At 34.9% G+C, this 18,986-nt stretch overlaps 1 protein-coding gene across 1 annotated transcript in view; it reads right to left on the bottom strand.

Annotated features, from left to right (window-relative positions):
- The window catches only part of Pde9 (phosphodiesterase 9), a 1,302,013-nt gene that overhangs the window by 356,911 nt on the left and 926,116 nt on the right, over positions 1–18,986 (bottom strand). The window contains exon 6 of the mRNA XM_072540799.1: positions 16,330–16,614. Coding sequence (XP_072396900.1) covers positions 16,330–16,429 — 100 coding nt within the window. The 5' untranslated portion in view covers positions 16,430–16,614. The remainder of the gene's footprint in view (positions 1–16,329; positions 16,615–18,986) is intronic.

Here is an 18,986-nt window from a genome sequence, read left to right as displayed (position 1 = left end):
TATCGTCATTGGGCCTCCCAATCCTTACGCGACTCAACGTATAAATTAGTTTTTAAGTAAAAAATCGATTAATATAGGGACATGGAACGTCAGTTCTTCTACTTCTTCTTTTTAAGTAGACATGACTGTCTGTTTTTCAATGTGGATCCAGTAAGTTGTCATTCCATCGTTTTCGTGATCTTCCTACTAATCGTCTTCCTATCGTGAAATCGTTTCTTGCCGTCTTTGTTACTTGATTTGATGCCATCCGGCTTATATGATCGTTCCATTCTACTCTTTTATTTCTTACCAAGTCCTTGATGTTCTTCACCTTACATCTAAGTAGTATATCTGTACTTCTAGCTCTGTCCCATAGTCGTATATCTTTTACTATCAATTTTTTAAGTGGTTTTATCTCTGCTGTTTCCAACATCCTTTGTGTCATCTCTGTGTCAGGCCGCATATGTCACTATTGGTCTGATGACTGTTTTGTAAATTTCGCCCTTTATTTCTTTTCCGATATTTTTATTTTTTCAGATTGTTTCATTTAGGCAACCTGCGTCTCTGTTTACTCTATTCACTTTATCTTCTACTTCTGTTTCGAGCTTTCCGTAGCTAGATAATGTAACACCTAGATTTGAAACTCCATCACTTGTTCTATTATCTAACTTTCCATCTCCAATTTACATCTTAGTAAATTTTCTAGCGGTTATATTAAATTGGTGCTGGTATTAAATTAAAAAAAGAGCTAATAAAACAAAATAGAAACATATATGGTCTAGCAGAAACACACTGAAGAGATCAAGAACATTTCAAATTACAAAACCACACTATCTATATATACCAGGATCTGAAAACAAAGATACAATGGAGTAGCCATACTTATAAATAATATAATATCAAAATGTATCAGGTAATATAAAATAGGAAACGATAGACTCATTAGATTAGATTAGATTATGTGAGGTCGTTAATGCCATGCGGCCTCACCGCACTTCGACCTATAGAGATCTTTTGTGCATACCTTAATCTAGTTAAACTCTAGAATGCCAATACTTCTGATGAAGTTGATTAGCTTCCTAGGTGACTTGTTTCCTATGTCAGAGGACGCCAGACTGACCTGTCCTAGGAATTTTAGTCTTTTGCAGAACAGTGCTATGCAGTTGCATAGTATATGTTCTGCTGTTTCTTTTTCATTGTGACAGAAACGACAGTTCTCACTATCTGATTTGCCCATCTTCTTGAGATGATATCTCAGAGGGCAGTGACCAGTGAGAAGGCCAGTGACCATTTTGATATCTTTTTTACTCATTTCGAGAAGGCGGTTTGTTGCAGTAGGCGACACTTTTATGAGCCTTTTTGCTTGCCTTTGTCCTGGTGTGTTAGACCAATATGATCTTAGTTGATTGAGTTCCCAGGTACGGAGTTCCTCTCTGATGTGGCTTTTCGATAGTCCACAGAAGGGTTCCGGACCCTGGAATGGGGTATTAGCTCCTTCTTTTGCGAGGCTGTCAGCTTCCTCATTTCCTGCAATTCCCTTGTGACCTGGCACCCACATCACAGTTACATTGTTGCGTTCCGCCAGCTTCTTGAGAGATTGTTTACAGTCCCAAACCAACTTCGACTCACATGTAAATGACTTTAGAGCCTTTAAGGCGGCTTGGCTGTCTGATAAAATAAGGACTCTTGCCCTACGGGTGTCTCGGTTGAGACATTCTTGGGCACTTATGTCTATAGCATGTATTTCTGCCTGGAAGATAGTTGGGGCGTTTCCAAGAGATTTAGATAGCCTGAAATTGGGCCCAGTAACTCCCACTCCTGCCCTTTCATCTATCTTAGATCCATCCGTATACCATACGAGTGAACCTTCTTCCACTTTTGGTTCAATTTCTTCACCCATTTGGTGGTTTTTTATGACCACTTCAAAGGGTGTTTCAAAGTCGAATTTGACTGGCATTACATCTGTCGGCATGTCCTTAGAATCCAATGGAATTTCTTCTAAGATTTTCAGGTGGCCAACTAGATCTCCAGGTTTCATTATTTGTGTCTGTCGCAGTTTTAAGGCGGTAGTTACTGCCTCCCTCCTTATGCAGAACTGCAAGGGAGGAAGGTTCAGCATCGCCTCTAGAGCTGCAGTGGGACATGTTGACATTGCCCCTGTGATTCCCAGACAAGCTAGCCGCTGCACTTTTTGAAGCTTGGCGTTAGCTGTTGTTTGTTGTGTTTTTGGCCACCATACGAATGATGCGTATGTGACCATGGGCCTAATTATTGTTTTATATGACCAGAGAGTCATTTTCGGTTGTAGGCCCCAAGTTTTTCCAAACGTCTTGCGGCAGGTCCAACTTGCCACCAAAGCTCTGGATAAAATTTTTTCAATATGACTATTCCAGGTGAGTTTTTGATCTGGGGTTACCCCCAGATATTTTACTTCCTTGGAATAGTCTAATGTGATGCCATTCATAGTTGGAGCCTGTAAATTGTATTTACGTCTCCTTGTGAAAGGTATCAAAGTCGTTTTACTGGGGTTGACATTTAAGCCCTCTTTCTAGCACCAACTTTTAATTTCGTTAAGAGCAGTTTGCATGAGACTAGATATAGTCTGGTCATGCTTGCCTCTAATTGTAACAACTAGGTCATCTGCGTAACCTTGGGTTATAAAACCAGAATCATGCAACTTAGTGAGAAGGTCATCCACAACCAAAGACCACAGCAGAGGCGATAATACTCCCCCTTGAGGGCACCCCTTTACCGCTGTCACAGTCACAGATTCTCCTCCAATACTAGCAGTGATGATTTTACAGAGCATTTATAGTGGATTTGCCAGTCTGGTAGGCAAACTGATGTTTGTGAAGTGGTTTCCTCGCTAATGTTTCGCTTCTTATGTAGTAATCTACTAGTTTCTCCATTGTTTTTAGGAGAAAGGAGGTCAGACATATAGGACGATAAGACTTCGCTTCGTCTGTAGGACGATAGACTCATAAAAATAACATTAAAACAACAACCAGAAAATTTTACATGCCGTTCAGGTATATATATGCCCTCAACAGATGTCCCAGATAAAGACATTGGCGACATTTACAACGACATAGCAAACATCTTAAAGAAAATTTTACAAATAAAGCCAGTATCTATACATTATTGTCACGTAATGGTCGGAAAAACTGAAAATGAACAAGATTTGAGAGATATCGTCGGGTCATTTGGCTTGGGCATTAGAAACAACAGACGAGAATATCTCCTACAGTTTGCGAGTGAAAACAATCTAGTGATGACAAATATCCTTTATAAACACCACTCTAGAAGGCTCTCAAAATGGACTAGTCCAAATAACGAACACTAAGATCAAATCGACTACATACTCATGTGAAAAAGATGGAAAACCTCAGTATTAAATGTAAAATATATGCCTGGAGCGTATTGTCGATCAGATCATAATCTGTTAAAAATTAAAAACAGGCTCAAGCTACATACAACTAGAAAAATACATTATACAAAACAGCTAAGTAAGGGTAAATAATACAAAAGAATTCTAGATGAAACTGATAAACAAAGAAAACCACAAATATTAGAAGACATAAATAAAACGTGGAATGAAATTAAAAGCTGGATATATTTAGCGGAAAAAGAGTACACATCGACTAAAACTGAAATAAAAACAAACATTGAATGTCAGGGGAAACCTTGGAATTAGTGGAAAAAGAAGAGTTATGGAAGAACATACCACAAAAACAGGAAACCACATTCAATAAAATAGACATGGAGAAATTACTGCTCAGAATTGTACAAAGATACTTCAAAAGATGCATTAGTCTCAGAATACAAGAAACATGCAATCAGGCAAAACCAATACTCTTACGAGCAGAAGTAGAGAAGGCTCTTAACCAACTAAGAAACAAAAAATCTCCAGAGATCGATGGCATACCAGCGTAGACTCAGTGTAAAAGCAATGAGCGAGATTGGTGTAATTGTAATATTGGATATGTGCAACATAATATGGATCACAGGTGAATAGCCTGAAAGTGGTGCGAATGAACCTATATCCCTATCTATACTATCTATATAAAAAGATCACTAACCGTATGCAGCACTGACAGAACTATTGACCTTATTCCTCATGTACGTAAAGTACTGCTACAAATAGTTAATAAAGGACTACAGAACTTTCTACTCCCAGAGATAGCCGAAGAACAATGCGGATTCATACCAGAAAAAGAAACGCGGGAAGAAATACTAAACACCAGATATATAATAGAATAAGCGAGAAAATACAACATACAAATTCTGCTCTGTTTCGTAGATTACACAAAGGCTTTCGATTTAGTAAAATCGGATCCATTTGGAGTATAATGGAAAATATGGGAGTTCATAACCTCTTTGTTATTCTGATATGATAAAAAATTAGTCAAAGTTCAAATACACGGAATATACTCAGATGCCTTCAAAACAAAGAGAGCTGCATACTATAACCATTATTTTTTCGAAAGCCCGTGATTTTAAAGTCGAAATTAAATGTTAGCGCTCGAAGCAATAAATATGTCCACGTTTATCAGTAGGGCGTGAAGAGACTGTTTTCGACCGTTCTTAAAGTTAAAATATTTAGTACCTTGGCTAAGTTTAAGTTGTACACACTTGTGTTGCAAAATTTGTCAACCATATGTAAAAAGTTTGTAATTTGATTTGAATAAGTTATTTGCAAAATTACAAAAGTGCTAAGGAGATTGCTGATTTGTGTAGTAGGCTAGTGAGCCGTGGTCCAAAGTTTCAAGATCACAACAGATTTGCTTCGAGTTCGTTGAATAGCCAGTGATCACCAACCTTCGTGGTGTACAATAGGACTGGTCAATATGACAGAACTTTTTATTAAACATTTTAGAAGAGTTTTAAATCAACAGACTCTCAATTTATCTGATAATCAATAGACTTTTACTTTATATAAGCTAGTAATATTCCTAAATTTAGTAGAAAGGTTCTCTTTTTAGTTTAATATTTTTAATTTTGTATGCTTGTTGTTTTGGGATAATTAAACCTGTACTAAATCAACTCATCTATTATTTTAATCTTACCTAAAGGATTAGATAAACTTTTTAACACTTGTTTATGGAGTGTGATATTGAAAAAAAAAGCGTTGGTGGATAATTACAGTCAACAAATGTCATTGGAACCATTCTATTTATCAACGAATTGGGCATTTTACCCCAATTTGTCCAATTATTATAAAACATATATTATGAATATATAATGAGAAAAATACTAAACGAATGAGATGGAGAAATCACAGGAAAAGGCAGAAAAATCAGCAATACGATACAGATGACACACTTATACTAGCAGGAAATCATGTCGAAATGACTACCATCACTAAACAGCTAAACTGGATAAGTGAAGAATTTGCACATTAAATCAACACCGGAAAAATAAAAATAATAATCGTAAACAGAGCAAATAATAATCCACCGCACATACACCAAGTGGCGAATTTCAAAGTGGTAGGCAGATTTATATACTTGGGCTCCCTGATAACCAACAATGGCAATTGCTCCTCAGAAATCAAGCGTAACAACAGCTAAACTAAATAGAATAGGAAAGACCGAATAATAACAAGGAATACTAAGCTCAGGTTGGTCAATGCCCTAATTTTCCCACTACTACGTTCGCAGCTAAAACATGGACTATGAAAAAATCCGATAGAAATAAATTCAAAGTCTTCGAAATATGGGTCTATAAAAGAATTCTACGCGTGTTGGACACAACATAGAACCAACTTGTCAAAATACCCAAAATATAGAGACAAACAAAAGTTTTTGCCTTGAAGGCATGAAGTCAATTCTGGAGCCCCGTCCGATTCCCAAGCAGGATGGGAATAAACCGGGAAAAAACTATACTAGCCAACTCTTACATTTCACAAAATACATAGAACAGGGCTACCAAGACAAACTAACTACAGGTGTGGCGTTCGTCGATCTAACCGTAGCGCATGATACTATCAGTCATAGACAACCCCTTAAAAAGGTCAGAGCATTACCAGGAGATAAAAAATTCACAAGCGTCATACAATCATTACTTGAAAATAGGAGATTATATGTCTAGTTTCAGGGGAAGAAAAGCCGCTGGCGGAATCATAAGAATGGTCTAGCGCAGGGTGGGGTACTATCACTTATGTTGTTTAACGTTTACACTAACGACCAACCAATCATTCAAACTGCCGAGCACTTCCTGTATGATGACGACCTTGCTTTGTCCGTACACGACAGGTAAAAAGAAAGCTAAAGATCAAATGGAATTGACATCAATTGAAACACGCAAAGCATCCAATACGCCTCAAAGTAAAACTGAACAGAACACTCACATATAAAGCATACTGCCAAAAGAGCGCTCTAGAGGTAGCATATCGTGACAATGAACAGCATAAACTCCATTACTCTAAATGGGGCGCCCAGCTGAATGTCCTCCTAACTACAGCCAAGGCTCTCAGCTCATACGAGCGAGTATGCATGCCCTGTCTGGAATAGATTGGCACACGTTGAAAAAGTGGAATGAAGCCACAGGGTGCCTAAAAGCAACCCCGCTAGAGAAACTATATTGGTGTACGGTAATCGAGCGACCTGCACTGCAAAGACAAACCACGAAGGACACCGAACGTTTGGGAAGTCATTTGACGACACAACAGACGACGAACTGCGGCTTAAATCCAGAAAAGGTTTTCTCAGTGGGATCCTAAGAAACTTCCACAATGGTATCCCCCAAATTAAACAAATAGTTTGGTTTACACTGCGACTGGAGAACATGAGCATAAACAAAGCAAGATAGGGCCAGCTCGATCAAAATGACAGCTTATGTACGTGTGGCCAACGACAGGACATGGACCACCTGCTCCAGTGTAGGTGATGCTTGCTTCAATGCATAATGAACCGAACACTTAAGATGATAAAGCTTGGACACGAAAAAGTAAAGAGTAGGACAGACCCTATTAATATTATAATATATATTTAATAAAATCAATTTTTAGCAATATTAAAATATGTACCTTAACGTGCCTACAACTTTTATTAACAACATTTTTTCGTAAATAGCTATCTTTATATTAAAGTTTGTTACAGGCTTAATTACCCTTTATATATTTTTGGCTTGCCAAGATTTAACAATGTTTTTACTGAACTATTCACTAGATACGACAAACACGTTCTGTCACAACTCTCTTTCTTTACTAAATTTATTGAGGATGCAAACATATAAAACAGACTTCAACGTTGTATATATTCTCTGACAGTTAAACATATCCACATGTAGTTCTTCTAAACAACTTTGGCTCGCTCAAAAAGACCACTGTGAAACAGTTTGAAGGGCTGCGGGACAAGCAATAAATTGTTGTGGCTACATTTCTGTTTGACGCTGTCAAAACGGAGACGAAGTTACATTGGCGTTGGAGGTGAATAAATAGTTTTGTAGTGAATTGTCAGTGTAGTGAATTTTCTTCTACACTTTTGTTTCATGACTTTATTTGAGAGTGAATATTGACCATTTAGGATATATATATATATATATATATATATATATATATATATATATATATATATATATATATATATATATATATATATATATTTACAAAATAAACTTGCCTCTATTAGATTTTTATTATTGAGCAATCGAAAGTTATATAGGGAAGCTATATTAGTAATGTGGAGTAATTAGCTATTATTAGTAATATATACGTGGAAATCTTCCCAGGATACTCCAGATCACACAGTACGAAATCAAATAGACTATATTCTTATTAACAAACGATTTAGAAGTTCTATAACATCTGTTAAAGCGTACCCGGGATCCGACATAAATTCGGACCACAATCCACTTATCGCCAAAATGAAACTTAGTTTAAAGAAAGTTCAAAGACCAAAAATTATGAAGTACGATATTAACCAACTGAAAAATAAAACAGTAAAGGAAAAGGTACAAAAACGCCTAAAAGAAAAAACGTGGGCTCGTACAGAAAAACCATGGGCCCATATAGAAACAGATAACACAGATGTAGAACTAGAAAATTTGCACAAAGTAAGTCAAGAAATAACAGAGAAATACTTAAAACCTGAAAGAACAAATAAAAAGGAATGGATGACGGAGGAGATTCTATATATGATGAAAGACAGAAGAAACGCTCAAGATAATAAGAATTACTACAACAACATAAATAACGAAATAAAAAGGGCTATTAAAATAGCAAAAGAAAATTGGTTTAGCTCGAAGTGTACAGAGATAGAGTCATTACAACAAAAACATGATTCATTTAACCTCCATAAAAAGATTAAAGAAGCGGCAGGCTTATATAAATACAAGAACACTGGATTCCTGACAGATAATCAGGGAAACATAGTACTGGAAATAGAGCATAAAAGAGATATTTGGATTAAATACGTAGAAAAAACTTTTGAAGATATACGAAGTAACACTGGTATTACAACAAACACCAATTGCGAATCTGGACCACCATTTACAGTCGAAGAAGTAAAATATGCCATCAAAAGCACCAAAGATGGTAAAGCAGTAGGCCCTGATAATTTTCACTCAGAATTCTTAAAACTTATGGACTATGATGATGGCATAAAATGGTTGACAAATATATTTAACAGTATATATGATACAGGCGTGGTTCCCCAAGAGTGGTTAGTGTCAACTTTTATAAATCTTCCAAAAAAACCCAATGCGAGAAAGTGCGAAGACTATAGAATTATAAGCCTTATGAGCCATTTACTTAAAACATTTCTAAAGGTCATTCACAAAAGAATATATACAAAATGTGAGGAACAACTAACAAGAACACAATTCGGATTTCGTGATGCTCTGGGAACACGGGAGGCCCTTTTTGCTGTACAGGTGCTATTTCAGAGATGCAGGGATGTGAATTGTGACATATACGTATGCTTTATAGATTACCAGAAGGCATTTGACAGAGTAAAACATGACAAATTAATGACTCTAATGCAAGAAATTGGAATTGACAACAAAGATCTTAGAATTATCAGAAACATTTACTACAATCAAACGGCCAAAATCAAAATAGAAGACCAGTTAACTGATAAAATTGCAATAGAACGTGGAGTACGACAGGGCTGTATTTTGTCTCCATTGTTGTTCAACATTTATTCTGAATGGGTATTTAAGGAAGCTTTAGACGGTTGTGCGAAAGGAATACTAATAAACGGTGAATGGTTGAATAACATTAGATATGCAGATGACACTATAGTTTTTGCCGATAATCTGAATGACTTACAGATATTAACAAATCGCATAACAGAAGTCAGCAACAGATACGGACTAGCTCTTAACATAAAGAAAACCAAATTTATGACAATTAGTAAAAAACCAATACTAAACGCTCAACTTACAATCATCCAACAGAATATCGAAAGAGTCGAGCAATATACATATCTAGGCACCAATTTAAATAGCCAATTGGACCACTCAACAGAAATTAAACAGCGAATAATAAAAGCAAAAGCGTTAGAATGAGAATCATTTTCAACAGTCGAGACATATCATTAAAAACAAAATGCCGTCTATTGAACTGCTACATATTCACAGTTCTGCTCTACGGAATGGAAGCATGGACACTGACTGTTGCATCTATGAATCGGCTCGAAGCTTTCGAAATGTGGTGTTATAGGCGCATCTTACGTATATCCTGGGTTGACAGAGTTACTAATGTGGAGGTCCTGCGTAGAATGGGGAAAGAATGTGAAATTCTCATGACCGTCAAAACTAAAAAGTTGGAATATCTAGGACATGTAATGAGAAATCCAGAACGTTACGGCCTTCTCCAGCTGATTCTCCAAGGGAAAGTAAATGGTAAGAGAGGACCGGGAAGAAGACGCATTTCCTGGCTCCAAAATTTACGAAAGTGGTATAACATGACTACCACTGAACTGTTCCGCGCTGCAATAAATAAAGTAAAGATAGCCGTGATGATCGCCAACATCCGGAACGGATAGGCACTTTAAGAAGAAGAAGATATTAGTAATGTAATTTTGTTTTATAAATGATATATAAAATAGGTATTATTGAGGCTAAGTAAAATTTATACAACGCCAGTATAAAATACTGGCGCTGTATAATTTTTGCTCTATACTAAAGTGCAGAGCAGATTGACACGAGAGAGCAAATTGTCACAACACAAAATAGTTGTCAGAGATTTACTCGACAAAGAGAGTCCTTTATACAACATGTAACAATTGTATTTAATTATAAAAGAAAACTATATATTGGTAGACCGGTCCTGAATATGGTAATATAAATTGTGTTTACATTTCAGTCCTGAAAAATTAAATTTTTTAAAATAATCTATATCGAAATAAACTTAAACAGAAGCAATAATTAATCGTATACAGTGTAGCTACGTTACGGAATACAGCAGTGAGTTATTCTTATTTTTTATATTCAAAAAAATTTTAAAGCATACCATTTGTAAGGTTAAGTGGCAGCCGAAAGCCCTGTTATTAGAATCATTTTTAGTTCTGTAGCTGGTTTCATTAAGTACCAAATGAGTTTATCAACTGATATCAGATCCGCCCTTAAAAATTTGTCAACAGTCATAACTGACGATCAACAATCTCAAAACAAAACATTATACTCTGCTATGCTTATAGTTAATACTTGAATTCAGTTTCATTCTAAGAACCAAGCAATTTTATTTAATGCGCTACCTGATACTAAAATAGAAGAGTACTTTTAGTGCGAGATTATACGCTGATGATTTAATTATATATTCAAGAGGAAAAAAATATTCTTTCTATACAGAAAAACTTACAATGTGCAATAAATCACCTTGTACACTGGTCAAAAGCTGTGGGATTGCATTTTTCTACAACCAAAACATTGTCATACTTCTTTTTCTCAGCCAAAGAGAAAAATAAAAATTAAAATAGACCATTTAAATAAATGTTTAAGACATCCTGGTAAACAAAATTTATGTATTAAATTAAGATAAGATTAGATTTACAGAAAATTTAGCCTGTCAACAACTGATTTTTAAACACTCGCAGGTAAAATATTTTTATATACAATTAGAAAGCCCATACTCATTATAATCTTTTCATTGTTTGTATATGACTTAGGATTAAGATATTTTAATTAACCTTTTGTTACAGAAATGAATTATGTATTTGTAACCAAAGGGAAAGCCAGTTTTAAAGCAAAAATTTTAGTTTCTCTGGAAACAGTAATGGGGTTTTTTCTTAATGATTGTAAACAAAATAAAGCTTTTTGATTGGACAGTTTTTTTTAATGGGAGAATTGATAGTCGATGTATAAGAAAAGAGGGAGTTATCATTTTGATCATCGAAAGGAAAGGTCGCGTCTCGATAGAGGGTGTGTTCGTGAGTTTGAATACCGGCACTGTGAAAGGAAGAAAATATTTTGGCGGCACCAAGTTGACAGAAAGAGGTCCTTGTGTCATTGAGAAGTAGCTGAGTGTTTTGAAGAATTAAATTTCAAGTGGTAATTGTTGGAGAATTGAGTCAGGTGTTTCGTACAGACGTTGCAGGAGGATTGCAGATACGAAAAGAAGAAAGCCGAGGCAAATAGTGACAGATCACATTGCTGTGGAGCGTGGATGATTCTGGGTATGGTCCAAATACAATCTACGAAGGAAAGGTCAGTGATTTTCTGTTCAGAATTAAAAATTTTGTAACTGTGAATGCAGTTTGTTGACATCATTGTCGTTACCCTTTTAACTCAAGAGTAGACTTCATTTCTAAAATATTTTAAAGTTTTGTTTTTGCAATAAAGTAAATATTGAAAAATCAGACAGATAAAAAGTTTTAAAGATATTCATTGAAATTGGCTTTAAATTAGTTTTGTTTTCAAGAAGACCCAAAATATTCTTTTTGTGTAAATTTTATTGTATTCATTTACGCTGATTGATAAGATATCGGCAAAAATTAATAATTGTTTTATTCTTCTTTAAATAAAATAAAGAATACCAATTTTTTTGTAACATACTATTTTTATTATTATCCTTTTTTCTCTATCCCGATAAAGGACAACTAGGAAATCTTTGAACCCACAGAACATAGGTTAATATAAGGAGATTTTTGACCCTGAGAACAAATAGGTTATGTTTTTTTTGATTTGCTCAATTAATTAAGTAAAAAAAAATAATAAAATAATAGTATATTATTTTCAAAAAAACGGCATTCTACAAATCCAGATGTTCAGTTGAAAAGTTCCAGTATGGAAACAACTTAACTTATGTGGAAAACTTAAAATTTTTAGGAATGATCTTTGATAAGAAACTATATTGGAAATACTATATTATGGAAATTAAGTAATCTTGTCAATCTGGTCTTAATTTAAAGCGAACATTATGCAATCGTAATTGGGGCTCAGATTTAAAAAGTCTGATTCATATTTACAAATCACTAGTACGATCAAAACTCGATTATCGATCAGTTATATACTCATCTGTAAAGAAGACTCTACTTGCGCAACTAGAAGTTATGCAAAATACAGCACTAAGAATAGCTACAGAAACATTTTGTACTAGCTCCATTAAAAGTCTATAATGTTTAACCAGGAACCACCTTTATATTTTAGAAGAATGCACTTATCATTTACATACGCATCATCCATATGTGCGATAAAATCGCATCCCACTTTCCATCATACTATCGCTGAACGTTTCACAGAAACTTATATAAATAAAAAAAGAACGAACCCTTTTACCAGAGAATCAGATCTCTCTATAATATTTAATTCCCAAAATTTTTTGATCAGACAAATACACTCACACCTCCCCTCTGGACCTTTCCTCCTGCAATATGTGATTTAACTCTTTTTAAATACATACTATCAGTTTGAGACTCCCCATGCAACAATTTTTCAAATATTTTACAACATACTTGCTTCTTTCCCAGATTATTGTCATATCTATACAGATTCATCCAAAACTATTGATGGTGTGGTATCAGCAGCTATAACTCCGAATATTGTATTACAGTTTAAATTATCTTCCAGTTGCAGTATTTACTCTGGAGAACTATATTCAATTCCGCAAGCCCCTATTTATAAACGTACTCAAAAAATTCCAAATTCTGTCATAATTACCGATTCTCTCAGTGCATTACATACGGTAGAACAGTTTTTTTTTCTTGGCAATCGGGCTAAGTGCCCATCCAGCCAGCAGCAAATGTGTAATATCGTTCACTTAAATTAACCTATTCTAACTAAACTAAATACACTACAATTCTGGAAATTAAAAGAAGACTACGATGGGAGAGGAACTAGGATTACTTTTCGCACCTAGGGGTCATTCAAGGTGACTCACAGACAGAAAGTGTAGACCACGGAAAGTATAAGTAAAAAGGTAAAATATTTGGCGATTCAACAGAGGTAACGAGCTTAACACCTACACTAAAGTTTTGAGTTACACATTTTAATAAGCTTAAGAATAATTTTATATACCTTGTACATATTTAATGATATCAAATAAAGTAAATTGAAAGGGGGGTATAATTTTTGCAATAATAAACTATTAATAAGTTCTTGTCTTTGTATTTCAAATTTACGACAAGCATAAAAAATGTGATCTAAGTCGCAAACCACATTGCAAGTGAGTGTTGACTACACCCATTTTATATAGGTATTGAGGGAAGCTTGCATGTCCGAATTTTAGCTTACAAATGATCACAATATCATTTCTTGTAAAATTAAATTCTTGGTGCCACAAATCTGTCGGAATACTTGGATGTAATAGTGTATATCGTGTGAGGTTAGGAGAGCAATAGTTTTTTCAATGCAATTCCCATTTTGCCTTAAAACTACTCTTAGACATCAGTAATATTCTTGACCACCTAAATTGTTGTTGATATGCTCTCCAGTTGTAACGCTTTCTTTGGCTAAGGAGTCTGCAACTTCATTGCCACGAAATCCTATATGAGCTTATACCCAGGTGAATTTTAATTCGTATTGACATTTTTTTAATTTATGAATTCTTGCTTTTAATTCTCTAATAAATGGATTTTTATCAGTAGCCATCACATTAATTGGGTTAGCGATGCATTTAAGAACAGATAAGGAGTCACTCAAAAAATGTATTTTTTTTAACTTGTTTTTTTCCACATAATCGCAGGCTTTAATAATACCAATCGCTTCTGCACAAAAAATGGAAGTATTATTATTCAGTTTGAATTTTTCTTGAACGTTTGTTGATGGTATATAGAATGCACATCCCGTGCCATTATTTTGTTTTGTTTTGATGCATCGGTATATATTTCCAGAAAATCTGACAGATTTGCTATGCAGGCGCTTAATATATTTTTACTTATCAACAAATTTTCATATATTAATTTCTAGTGGTTCCAACATATCAAAGAATTCAGATTTTTCGACTGCAATAGTTCTTTTTAAATCACTATTATAACTACTTGTATTTCTTAAAGCCATACATAATGGAGAAGAAGGTTTTTTTGACCGATAGAATAGTTATATACAAGTAATCCCATAGGTATTTTAATAAAAGAACAATAATTACATCTGCTAAACAACGCGAGGCAGCAAGTACGCTTTATATGGGTTCCATCACACATTGGGCTTCAAGGAAACGAACAAGCAGATTTTCATGCCAGGGAAGCAATACAGAGTGCGTCTTTCAAATCGTTCTTAAAGAAAAAGTGACAAATGAATGGATAAACGAATGGAATCTTTCACAATCAACTACACATCGTAAAGCCCTCAACCGAATCTTGGTGCGCGATAAATATAAATCGTCAGCTGTTTGTTAAGCTATGTTGTTTACGTATAGGTCATAGCAGACTTACTCACAGCTACCTAATCTCCAAATCAAATTGCCCTATTTGTGACTTATGTAACTGCGACATTAATGTAGCACATATCTTAATATAGTGTCCTAAATATATCAGTGAAAGACAAAAACACTCACTACCTAACAATATAAAGCAGCAGTCTTAAAAGCACATTGTAAATTTACAAATATGTTTAACTATCTGAAAGATATTAACATCTTAAACAAACTGTAACTATTAATGTTTTGTAAACCCTAGTTGCAAATTGTAAATTATGACATTTTACCATTATTGTAAACCTAGCAATTACTCAAGAATACTATTTTAGATCTAAGTATCTATGTAATAAACTACTATGTATAACTATAGTACAGCTAATAGCCCAAAATGGTTGCTGCTGTTATCAATAAAATAAAAAAAAATTATATATTTCTACTGTTTTATTTATAAATAAAATTATCCGCTTATTGGTGCAGAATATTTAATAATTTTTATTGGAATGCTGTATTATCATGAAAAATAGTGGTTGATATTTACCAAAATTATCGAATTTGCTAAATAACATTTTGCTGTCTTTATTATGGCCTTTGCATTGAATTATGATAGCGTATGTAAGAGGTTGCCAATTTTTGTCGTAAGTTTTAAATATTTAAATTATGTAGGGTATAGTGGGCCACAATGAGACACGGGCCACTATGAGACAGTTAAAGTATTTAAATTTAGGAGGGGCTTGACAGGTGCTGCACTCTATGAGCAATTCTATAAATTTCATCTTTACCCATAACTCCACATTGCAAGTGGCGTGGCTGATATCAGTCTACTACAGATTGTTTAACCTTCGTAGTTTTTCGACACCGGAGTTTTTTCCACTTACCATTCGGAGATTTTGGAGAAACAACCAAAACAATCGAACGTACCAAGCATAAAAAATTGGTTAGTTAAAAATAATATGAATTTTCCGAAATACGCCTTCAAATCAGAGTTACTGGAAATTTCGAAACGTAATGAAAAACCAACAGTTTATATAGTTGACCAAATTGTATCAAGTTATGGACATCAAGTACTACGGTTACCGCCGTATGACTGTCAGTTTAATCCCATCGAACACATCTGAGGTACATGTAAAACGTATTATGATAATCACGTTGGACGCAGTAGATACAGTGACGATGCAGTTAGGGAAATGTGGTGAGAAGCTTTTAAAATTGCAACTCCAGAAATATAGGCCAAAACTGTCAATAAATTAAAAAATTAATAGAAGAGTGGTGGATCCGGAAAAATAAAATTATAGATTTACATAATGATAGCCGTACTGAATTTAGTGACGACGATGATGATTTATAAATTTAAATAATCAGTAAGTACACTAATATAATGTTATTTACAAAATAATTGTACATCAGGTTAACCATTATATTTATACACTTATACATATAAAGTCCTACGTTTTACTTATAGGCCCTTAGGGTGATCGACGCTATATATGCCACTTTTAATAATCCTTACATGTTACAAATCGTATTATGAAAGTAAAAAAGTGTACATGACTTACCTTTAATTTGATCCGGTGGTGTATCGGACCTAAAGAGCGCAGTCTCGTGGCGCGGCCCCACGCTGAAGAAGATCCGCACATACGACGCGGGGTGGTCCATGAGCGATGACGCACCGCCGAGTACCGACTCATCGCTCGTTGCGCGACCCCAATGACGCGCCTTCTGCGGCTCCTCTTGCCCTTCGACCACGAGACGTGACTGATGATTCTACTTCTAATTTAACACGCTCGATGAATATTATGACGGTGGATCTCTCCTGATCAACGGTAACCACCATTTTATACCTGAAACAATATTAAAAACTGTTTTATTCTGAAGATGTCGAGATAGAGTAGTAAATTGCTCTTTGTCACTACAATGCTCAATTTTATATCTGATATTAGGAAAAGCATATAAATAACTATTTTACTATTTTAAACGGCAGTCATAAAAGATAAAATCGAGGAAAAAGCGAACATGACAGATGAACAACAAGGCTTCCGAAAGAACCGCAGCACAATAGACGCAATTTTTATTATCAGACAAATAATAGAGAAGTCTATTGAATATGGAAAACCAGCATACATGTGCTTTGTAGATTAAAAAAGTGCTTTTGACAGGGTAAAGCGAAATGACATCTTAAATTTATTACAAGCTGAACACATAGACCAGATAATATGGACAATTAATGAAATTAACAACAACAAGACCAGAGTTATAATGGCAACAAGGGAAACATAATGCATAGAACTAAAAGGAGGAATCCGCCAAGGAGACTCGCTTAGCCCATTGTTATTCAATATGGTGATGAATCAAATAATTCACGAAGTAAGAAAACGACACGGATACCACATGGGAGCGCATAAAATCACAATACTATGCTATGCCGATGATGCAGTACTAATTGCTGATAACGAAGATAACCTACAAAGGCAGCTCCACACCTTCAATATCACAGCAAACAAACTTAATATGAGAATATCAGTAGAAAAAACTAAATGTATAGTGATCAGTAAAGAGCCGCGTAGATGCAAACTAGAAATAGACGGCAAAATTGTAGAACAAGTAATGAAATTTAATTATCTAGGAGTAGAGATCACTAGTGACAGGATTAAAAGAACAGAGACCACAAGACAAGCATCAAAAACGGCAAGAGTAAGTGGTTGCCTTCGAGAAACCATATGGAGAAACAAATATCTGACCTTAGAAAGCAAAATGAAAGTATACAAGACAACAGTAAGACCAATCCTAACATATGCAGCGGAGACAAGGACCGATACAAGAAAGACGAAACAACAAATCAACAATATTGAAATGAAAGTATTAAGATCAATAGCGGGCATATCATTAAGAGACAGACAAACCAACAGAAGTATACGCGAACAATGCAAAATTTAAAATATTAACAGGTGGATAAAAACAAGAAAAAAAAACTGGAACGAACATGTAAACCGAATGGGACCAGATAGATTAGCGAACATCTGTAAAAACAACAATCCGTATAGCAGAAGACCCGATTGAAGGCCGCCAAAAAGGTGGAAAGATAATGTACAGTCAACAACGACTAAAACGGAATAAGAGGCAGACAAACAGGAGTAATCCTAGTCGCGGGAAGAAGTAGAAGAAGTAGACTATTTTAAACTACTACTATTATTCTATATTTTAAACTGCGATGGTGTGTACGCTGGTAGAACTTAGTAGCTTGATAGCATGTTGATGATCCCAAACTCGGAAAATAGAGGAGAATTTTCAGGTAAGGCCAATAACTAATCAGAGGTAAAACAAACATACTTACAGACCCTGAATTTTTCTTAAAATTAGACTCAGCGCAAGACGACAAACTATACATAAAGAGCGATAAATTGTACATGTAATAAGCAGACATTCGGAGATGAAACAGGCGAAACTCTATTAATTAATAAAAAACAAAAAATACGTATTTAATATTGAAGTTGAAATGAAATAAACAAATACTTTTAACCTCTTCAGGACTGAATACATTCCTCAGATATCCAAAACTTTTCAGACAAAAAGTATGATCAATAACCTTATAAGGGTGCCCAAAGTAATCTATTTTTTTTAATATCCTTAAATCCGTTGGTAGGACATGAGACAACTGTGTGCCAGTAGTGTTTTATATTTGGAACAATGTGTCCCTTTACGAATAAATTTTGAAGGTAATTTTATTTGAACTTTATGTATGGCTGTTTTCACATTAAGAAACCAGACTGGTTGTCATCTGGATCTGACTTCTCCTCTTCTTTTTTAGAATCTATCATTTGAGTCACGCGAATCTTATTAACTACCTTTTTTGTGAGTGTTAATGTTTCCGTTCCATAAGTGAGTACCGGTAATACACATTGGTAAAACATTTTCCTTTTTAGGCATATGGGTAGATCCGATTTAAGTACATAGTTTAATTTACCAAACGCTGCCCAGGCTAATCCTATGTGACGTGAGAGCTCACATGTCTGGTTATCTCTGCCCAACCGAATTGCATGTCCTAGGTACTTATACGATGTAGTCTGCACAATATCCCTTCCATCAACAGCAATAGTTTGATTTAGCACAAGATTAGTCATTATTTGCGTCTTGTTCATATTAATCTTTAGTCCGACTCACAAGAAAGCGTGATATAATTTTTCAAACATTATTATTGCATCATCCGTACGATCGG

Source organism: Diabrotica undecimpunctata, chromosome 8 (assembly GCF_040954645.1).
Source record: "Diabrotica undecimpunctata isolate CICGRU chromosome 8, icDiaUnde3, whole genome shotgun sequence".
NCBI lineage: Eukaryota > Metazoa > Arthropoda > Insecta > Coleoptera > Chrysomelidae > Diabrotica > Diabrotica undecimpunctata.
Note: the sequence above shows the minus strand (reverse complement) of the source record. Positions and strands in the feature narration are given on the sequence as shown.